Here is a 9,626-nt window from a genome sequence, read left to right as displayed (position 1 = left end):
CGTAACATGATTCGTCGTTCTAAAAACAATGAAAAGAAAGCAACCAAGCACTATGTATTTTTTTAATTTCTCCATTGATCTAATTTACAATTTAATTTGCAATTTTTTGTGATACTTTGCTATATTTTTAAACCTGGTATATATACAAATTAAAAAAAAAAACAAATACAACTGAAGAGAAAATGTTTAATTAATAACCCACACATTTACCTTAAATGGACCATTATAATGAATGCGATTATGAAGAGCAAACTCGCCATTCAACATTGTAATTATAGAAACGATTGTGAAAAAAATCTGAGAAAAATTGTATAGCAATATTGGAATTGTGTTAAATCCAAGTCAATTTTTAACATTTGAGAAAAAATAGAAAGAAAACCCACAAAAGCATCCACCAACCAACAGCAAAACAATAGAAAAAACAAATAAACAATTGTACACGGCTTTCGTAAAGTAATTTATTAAAGCTTTGTATAATTAACAAAAAAAAGAACCTCAAATTTGTGTTTTTATTTGCGTTATCACGTACAATTTTTCGTTGGCATTTTATTTTCAGAGCTAATCGGCAAAATCCCCTAGATTGTAGCCCCCTCCACATTCCAGAAGAAGCGAACATGTGCTCCGAAAAATTCCACTAGCGATGTTTTTATTTGCAGCACGATTTTTAAGCGAGAAATGAAAACAGAACCAGAACCAGTACCAGTACCATTAAAAATTGAAAAACAAAAAGCGCTAAGCTAAGCGATCGAAACAAAGGCACATGTGCACATAATATCAATATACTACAAATGTTGTATGTATGTATGCAATGCAGCTGCATTTTGCAGCGATCTCATAAACACCCAGATATGAATCAAAACAGAACGATAAGCAACTTTACAGAGCCGATGGGCATAACAAAATATTTCCAATTCCGTTTCAATGTGAATATCCTGAATATCCTGATTGTTCCTATGTTAGATCAGCATAGACGACTAAATATTTGTGTAATTGTAATCGGATTGGCAATTCCATAAAACACCTATGCTATAGGTGCGAATTGTCAATGTGAGTTGAGGAAATTTATATACGCAACATTTAAGCATTTTATAGATTCTTACACAGGCAGTCAGCATGATAACGATAAATGTTTAAAGGTTTTACTACACCACTACACAAAATAGATACATAAATGTATAAAAAGTAATATATATATTGATACGAGACCGTAAGATCTTACCAAGAGAGCTCAGCAAGCATCAGAGTCAAGTTAAAAACCAAGCGAACCCAACAAATGCCTAATGATCAAACAATCGAAGTGTAAATCCCCTCCCAAAAAGCACCCCAGCCAGTCATATAACCCCAAAATCCCATTCCCATCCCCTCCATTTCCCCAAATCCCCTAAAGCGTGAACAAAGAGAAAGATATTTTCAATGAAACCCCCAAAGCGATTCGGATACAGCCGAAACTGTCCAGCTCGAAACTCCAGATGCCATTATAATAGCCATAATCATTGGAATTGAAAGCAAAGCTCTTATTTTCTCTTGATTGAACAAATTTAAATTTAAAAATGATTAGGTGCTACAAAAACATTACCACTTAACTATTTTGTTTTCCAAAAAATATTTCAAGTAGTGTCTTAATTTAACGAAATGTTTTTTTATTTAAATTTTCGATATGGAAAAAATGTCAAGGCAACGGCGATACGTAAAACCATTCCATTAAAAACCAAATTAGTTGAAATATTTTATAGCTAAGCATTTCACAACCAAAAGAAATTAGTCAAAATAATTCAAATTACAATACAAAAAAATAAGAGCTTGACTGATAGAAAACTTAAGAAGTCTAAAGTGAAATATGGTTGGAATTTTGGACAATTTGAGTTGGGCTAGAAGGAGTTTAGTGGCTGTATCTTCAATGGAACCCCCCAAAAATGATGGATCCCAGAAGGAGGCCAGTGGAGAGAGCGGTTTGGATCAGTTTAGTTCAGAGGTAAGTGGGCAAAACACGAACATGACTCACTGGCAGTATAAACTAGTATTATCTAGGTGGATTTCTCTAGAGGTTGCTCGAAGAAAAAACCGACACCAAACTGCGAGTGGTAAACGTGCTTCGAATCACCTCATCTCGCACCTCCCGCTCTACACAGAAACAAATTTGCTGTCACTATCATATTTTTTGATACCATACCATACCATTTGTTGAAAAAATAAACTCCCTATATGCGTATTTTAAGGATCTTATATGGATTAATATCAACATTTATTTAGCTTTCTCAGTGATTCATCCAGCCAATTGTTTAATTTTTTTTCACTGCATTTGACGTTGCTGATTTTTACATCGTCTCTTTGGGATTTCTTTATAAACGATGTCGCAAAAGAAAACTGGATATACAGACAACACACAAAGTTGGCAATGGGCTTCGGTTTTGAATTCGGTGTCGTTGTTTACCGCTTCGCTACGTTTCAAGTACATACATATGTACGTACTTAATTATATATGTATGTATGCATGTATGTATGTACCTTCGTGTCTCCCAATCGAACTGAAAAACGACAAACGAATGCAAGAAAATAAATGTATGGGTTGTCCATATTTGAGCATTGAAAGCGTTTTGCCCCCGTTGTTTTCATGATTTGTGCTGAGACCCGCACTCTTTAATTTTCCATTATTTTTTTTTTACGGTTTCAGGCCACCCCCGAGAGATATGTATGTTTGATGTATTGTATACGATCATATACATATGCACATATGTACATATGTATACCCATTTATGTCTGTATGTCTTCCCTCGAAACTTAAAGCAAATCAAAAGCGTAAACAATTTTGTTTTTATTTCGCTTTCTGCTGCTACTCTTTTATTTTGATGGCGCTCTGCTTAAGCTAATTGCAAACGATAAACGGCGACGACGATAGTGGAAGTTGAGATGGGGGGAGGGGAGCCAAGCGGTAAAGGGGGCTATCTTACCTCTCGCTCTCACGTCCGCTTGAATTTGCGATTGCGAGAGTTTCCATTGTTGTTCGAAAAGCAAAAAATATAAATAAAAACAAAAACTAAGAGCCAAAGAATAAACCTCTATAAATCATCTGAAACGTGACATTATGAAAATGTCTTTACCCTTTGATTGGCATTTAAACGTAGTTTACTCAAGAAGGAATTTTATTTGAAATTACAATAATAACATATTCTACATAAATATGGAAGATTTTTACATATAGTGCTATTGAATTTAAACCAGGACTATTTTAAAAATCAAATGAGTTTCTGGTAGGACTTTGAACTACTTTCCATCGTTCTCTTAAAATATCTACAAACTCAATTTGCAACGCGTACTATTGACCAATACTCTGGGATGTGGAATAATTACATAAGTACATATGTATGTAGGTTCAAAGAGATTTTTGTCACAGCGCGAACTATTTTTTATCCTTTTGAAATTGTGTAAGAGTTAAAAGTTACTCAAGCTTATCACCACGGAATTATTATTATATTATCAGCATGTACATTTTTTAATTTAATACCAAGATTTGTTATGGTTAATATTCTGTCCTGGACAGAGTACTGGTTTTTAAAAAAATAATTTCTGAAATAAAACGGTGTCGAATTGGATCAGCTTTTATCATAGCCTCTCTTCGCAAACGGGTTTTGCGGGGTATCAAAACGAGACGGGGCAAATCGAAAACAAAAAGTTGCGTGCACTGGTCTCGAACTGGGCCTGTAGATGTATCTACGCAATTGGTATCTGTAAGATACACACACATCCGAACCCGAAAACTCACGTTGCCGCCACACGCGCTGTTCGCAGAGTGGGCTGGGATGGGATACTTATAGATGGAGCAGATAGGAGATGGGTGACGGAGGGCATTCGTATTTACAAGTTTTGTGCGTTGGTCTCTGACGACCCCCTGGCCCCCTGGCCCCCCCATCTCCCCGACACCCCATCCCCTTGTATTTCAGTACACCCATATGTGAATAATATGCGTGCAAAGTACGCAAATGCTGAAGAAAAATATAATACAAAAATTATAATACAAAAATAAATTGAATACACAAAACAAAAATATTTACTTCTAGACGTAAATACGCAGGGTATAAGAGAAGATTTAAAATGTATAATGTTGCTTCGGAAACATACATACATAGATATGTACATATATTTCTTGAACATATCGAACTTAAGCTTGACGTTTGTTTTTGCCTAAACTATAATTTTAAAATGTTTTTTCTTGTGTAATATATGTATGGGCAATCATGTGAGTGTGTGTCAACGGTTATTTTATTTTCTTCATCTTTTTTTTGCTTTTGTTAATTTCAGGCAATGGAATAATTTTATTTTGCTGCGCAATTTCTACTATTGATTCCCCGCATATGTAGTCGCATTTATTTTATGCTTTTCTTTAGCTGCCCCTATCGCCATGGCTTCCATGAACTGCCCTGCTTTGCTTTGATACCATTTTCTAAATTAAGGCATACTTTCGCACAAACAAACATCCGACTATGCTATACATGCTATATATTCAGTCCCAGATAGGATTCGCACCTTATCGCTGTGGTGGCTCTGTGTACAATATAATTATTATTGCACGCGTCAACAGAAAATAGTGATATGAATGGTTGTTGTTACCTCAAATTGATAAGCAAAGCAATCGAGCAGATGTTAACCCTTGAGAGAGTCGGAAATTTCGTCGAGACTCGTAACGGAAATGGCTTTGTGAAATGAGTCCCCAAAAAAAGGTGGATTATTCACGTACTCGAAATAACCATGCGGGTTATGTCGTTACCCATGCCACATCAAAACTTTTATATCACATTTATTCACTTTACAGTGGCATTCATACGGCCTTTCCACGTGGGAACTGATTCGGTACGGGGACAATCTACACTGGGAATTTTCAATGTCCCCTTATTGGCATTTCTTAGCTAATCATTATTGATAATAATATACAAAGTCAAATTTTTGGCTGAAATTGAAATTTAAATACATATGTATGTATGTACAATACACACATACATAAGTACCTACACATTCCACGTGGGAATTAATTTCAGATTGTGTCTATCCCTTATCGCAAGTTAATATTATTAGTAGTCAGGCACAAACCACTTATATTTATGCCATTTAGATACTCCTAAAGTGGTATTATCATTTATTATTAATGGCTTTATTAATTTCACTTCCACGTGGGTATAAGTTTTCGTTTTTGATAGACATTTTTTGTACACGTGTGATCATATATTTCTATACGTTATTTAGCTTAAAACAATTAAGTTTAAATTTAGTTGGACCTAAATATGAATGGAATTCGTAGACTGTTTTTAAGTCACAATATAGTAAACTCCCGAACAAATATTTTTTTTTAATCCAAAAATTGAAATGAATTATACTAGGCAAAAGCAATAAGACAGATCTTAAAATTTGAACTATTTTGGTTTTTATGAACAAATGTTAAAAACCTCTAAAATCTGTTTGAATTTCAAATTAATTGAATTTTACCCTTAGCTAATACAAATTAGTTTGTTTACTCATTACTTAACAAACTAAGTTTTTTTCGTATTGCTGTTTTTATAGCTTGGTTCAAAGAACTTAATAGTTGTCAGAAAGGTCATATTAGAAACGAACCGCTCAACAAATTGAAATTATTGCTATGCCAAACACCTTGAAATAATTTTAAGTTGGCAATCGCTCACCTCACTGTATTCACATTTCATCTCGGCGACCACGTGACTTGGGCTTTGTCTGTCGACGAAAAATGTTCCCCACTCCGAGGGCTCCCCTATTGCTAGAAAATTCATTGAATGGATCTGTTATCGGTCAAGTGGGAGCAAAGAGATAACCCCGCGGCTAGATAAGCCCCGAGATGCCAAGCTTGGATCGGATTGTGGAGTGGTGTGATGCGAGATCTCGGCTTGGAATCAGTCAAACAAATCCCAGTTCGCCGGCAAGATGTGGTTCTCTTCGACTATTTTCATTGTCCTAGGAGCAATAACTTTGGTCCAGGCAAGTAATTAGTGATGAAATTCTTTCAGAGGTATCCTAACCCATCTATGATCCTTGCAGGCTAACATGCAGTTTCACTTCTCACTGGATTTCCATGTGAAGCAGCCACCCAACTCGACCGACACCATCGACAAGACCATTATTGTGGAGAACAATCAAATATCGATGGTGGACAACGAAGAAACGACAACCAGGTCTCCGATGGGCCAGTGGACGGATCAGGATCAGTATAATCGGGCCACCTTGCAGAAGGTGATGGATACACGGAGATCGGTGCAGCAGCTGAACACGGAGCTATCACCCTTGGCGGGCAGGAGTACCGATCTGGCCAGGAGAATCAAACAGAGTCTGCGTTATGTCAACGATGTGGATGCCGCCCTGGATGATCTGACCAACTTTGGGCAGCTGGTGGAGCTGCTCAGGAAGTTCGTCACCCTGGTGGATGGCCTAAGAGATCCCAACAACTTGGGAGGAATACGCAGTCTGGAGTACGTACTCCTAAAGCTAGCCCTCGAGAAATACGATCTTCTTAAGAAGCGACACGAGGTCGGAGAATATTTGGATCCGGTGGAGAGTGCCTGGCGGAGGTACCAAAACACACAGGTGGTTCTGCTCAATAACTCCACCTGAACCCAGCCCAATTGCTTAGGGCTCTTAGTCTTACAGACCTTGCTAGGGATATACATAGTTTTAGGATAGCGCAGGACAAAGACCAGCATCATCGGACGAGACAATCGCTGCACCATGATCTAGGGTGGCACGGTCCTTCAAAAGGAATGAAAGCCATTGAAGGGACTTCCTGTCTATTATTCGGTTTCACTGCAATGCCCAGAATTGCTACAGGTACGCCATGGGAGATAGATCTAGGGGTAGCAGACCTAAATCTCCTTCAGTGCCCGGTTTCGTTAAGGCTGGAAAATACGTTACACACGCTGGGAATGCCTTAATACACTGAGGGAAAAATCCGGGGTGCAAATCATTACCATTTGTAAATAAAAAGTATTTTATTAAACCCAATTGATTCTTAAGGGAAAACCATTATAATATGTAAATCTATTAAACTGAAGTAGTCCAAGTCCATCTACATTTTTAAGTTTCTTATCAGTTAAAGTGTTATATTATTATCAAAATGTTTATTGATTGCCCACAAAAACAAATGGAAACAATCAAATAAGTTATCAACCATAGAAGCAATAAATATTCCTTGATAATAATATGTAAAGAAAAACGTTGAAATCTATTCGAGCTATTGTACTTGGAATGTTCGCTGGCAAACTATATTATCACTTGAGGACTGTTGGTAAAGTAATCCATCTAAGTCTTGTTTTTCCAAGTGCAGTTCCCCATTCCACCATTCAGCCGAAGCAGGTAGTCGGATCCGAGGATCTAAGGGAGCATTTAATAGCGAACAACAGCTGCCAGAGCCGTTGCTAATGGGTGAAGTGGAGGGTAGAGTCCCGATCGCAGACCGAAATTTCCGAAACCCGAAACAACCACTGCCATCAACAACCCATATGCAGTTAAGTGGGAAGTGGATGGGGGACTTTGAGGGAAATAAAATCATCAAGAGTATGTGAAACATTTGTCGTGTGGAGTATGGGGGCGGTTTTTCTGGGTAACGATTCCATACCCCCCACAGGAGGTTCCCCGGGAACTTCCATCATAGTGGAACGCTTGAAATACGACACCGAGTCCAAATCTCAGAGTTACCCTTACGGCTTCCTTAACGGTTTTCACCGATTTCTTTTATTTTTAGGGGTGTCGTCTGAAGTATCGACTCATACAAAACACGCGTACCATCCATAAATGGAAAAAATTTGCTTTTGTGTTGAGCAAAAAGCATGAAGAAATCTGTATACATAATGGAAACTCGATTGGCATAAGAGGGACAAGCTATATGAATACAGGTTTAAGCTCTTTTTTATCAACATCAACCGAAACTGGTCGAACCGCTTTGAACCACAGGCTATCCGATGGCTTATGTATCTTTTTGACAGCTTATGTTTATACTAAAAATATCGCTGCAGGCCTAAAAATATGTATTGAAAAGAGATCCGGGCCAAGGAAGGGATTATTGTGGGGAAGGGAAATGTAAAGTAGCAGAACAAAGGAATTAACAATTAACACAAATAAAAACCTTTTTGTATACCCACAATTTGTTAAAAAGTACTTTTAAGAACATACATACTCGTAAATATATGTTTTCAGAATTTTATAATTTATTTTTATTGAAGTTGCAGTGAGCGTAAAAATCAGATTAATTTTATTTTCAGTAAATGCTTCCTTATAGGGTTTTCTGCATTGTTATTAATATAATACAAGGCACAGTAAAATTTATTTGTATTAAATACTTATAATTATATTAAGAGAAAATACCAATAATTCGCATTGCTTAGTTAGAAAACATACAATTAAAAACAAATCATTTGCTGTTTGGACCTACAACGAACGGTTTTTATGACCTTATTCAGTATTCGTCACAATAAAATTTCAGAACTTTCAAAAGTCGAATGCATCCGTCACTTAAAATAGTTCCAGCTTGTATGTGAGTTTTCAAATAACGTTTAATCTTTCGCGCCTAGTGCACAAATCGATTAACGATAACGATTATTCACTGGCCATGTATCCTCTGTTAAAATGCAAAGCCGAAAACATGATTTCACATTTATAGTTATTATTCAGTTTGGCTTAAAATTACGTAGTATTTTTAAGACTTCGATCTGAAAGTCGAGCTTGCGGTCAGCGCACATTCGTTGCATATGCGGCTTAATTGTGTCGAAGAATGCCTGGTCGGGATCAGCGGGTGCTGATGTGGGGACGGTATTTGTACTACATATTGGTGGATCTGCAGGAAAGTGTGAGGTGGGTGTGATCTCCAGAGGCACTGTATCCTCCCTTGCGTAGCTCACATCCTCCAGAACCGAGTGGAAGTTATCCGGAATGGCTGGGTTATTGGTGGCGCACTCTAGACTTGATTCCTGGTCAGAGTTCCTCCTTCGTTTTGGAGTTTTCACAGATCCGTGGGCGGCTGGCAGACGTTTGCGTTTGACCTGGAGCTTGGGCTCCTCCTTCAGGAGCTCTTCGTCGTCCTCCGTTTCTGCTTTTACATCCAGCAGGAAACTCAGCTCCTTTTCGTAGATATACGAAGCTCTGGCCACCTCCTCGCCACTTTGTCGCAGCCGATTCACCCGCAAGTAGCTGTCCCTCGTGTTTTTCCAGCGTTTGAGCAGGGTTTTCACTGGATTTAAATGGAATATATTATACGGTATACGAGAGTTATAATAACAGGGCCAGAACCCACCGATTTCCTGCTTCTCCGGGTCACTGGAGCTTTGGAAATTCGCGCATAGCTCTTGGCCGATTTGCTGCCAGGCCTGATCCCTCAGCTCCCGGTTGTGGAAGTTCGGATGACTTCTTTCCCATATAATTGAGCGCTTGTGCACCGCCTCAATAAACTCGTACATCGAATAACGCAAATTACTACCCGCCGATCGCAAAACCTTATGGTTCCCCATTATTTATTGTTTGTTTACGGGACGGATCAACAACTACAGCATTGTTCGCGCTTAACAGCACCGCAATTACTTAACAGCACTTAATAAAGAGTTGCCATCTTGCCCGGAATTATATTTTTAAACGTTTTTTAT

General features: G+C 37.9%; 2 protein-coding genes across 2 annotated transcripts; one reads left to right on the top strand and one right to left on the bottom strand.

Moving 5' to 3' along the window:
* The first annotated feature begins 5,546 nt into the window (after positions 1 to 5,546).
* Positions 5,547 to 7,207, top strand: LOC128252870 (uncharacterized). The gene is made up of 2 exons (XM_052981023.1): positions 5,547 to 5,979; positions 6,040 to 7,207. The coding sequence occupies exons 1-2, from the start codon at positions 5,926 to 5,928 to the stop codon at positions 6,607 to 6,609; spliced, it is 624 nt and encodes a 207-aa protein (XP_052836983.1). The 5' UTR covers positions 5,547 to 5,925; the 3' UTR covers positions 6,610 to 7,207.
* A 1,426-nt stretch (positions 7,208 to 8,633) lies between these two features.
* Positions 8,634 to 9,589, bottom strand: LOC128259402 (uncharacterized). Its single transcript, XM_052991757.1, has 2 exons — positions 9,281 to 9,589; positions 8,634 to 9,217 (listed from the first exon to the last, which is right to left on the bottom strand). The coding sequence occupies exons 1-2, from the start codon at positions 9,492 to 9,494 to the stop codon at positions 8,658 to 8,660; spliced, it is 774 nt and encodes a 257-aa protein (XP_052847717.1). The 5' UTR covers positions 9,495 to 9,589; the 3' UTR covers positions 8,634 to 8,657.
* Positions 9,590 to 9,626: the final 37 nt, after the last annotated feature.

Source organism: Drosophila gunungcola, chromosome 3R (assembly GCF_025200985.1).
Source record: "Drosophila gunungcola strain Sukarami chromosome 3R, Dgunungcola_SK_2, whole genome shotgun sequence".
Lineage (NCBI taxonomy): Eukaryota > Metazoa > Arthropoda > Insecta > Diptera > Drosophilidae > Drosophila > Drosophila gunungcola.
This window is presented reverse-complemented; position numbering and strand designations above follow the sequence as displayed.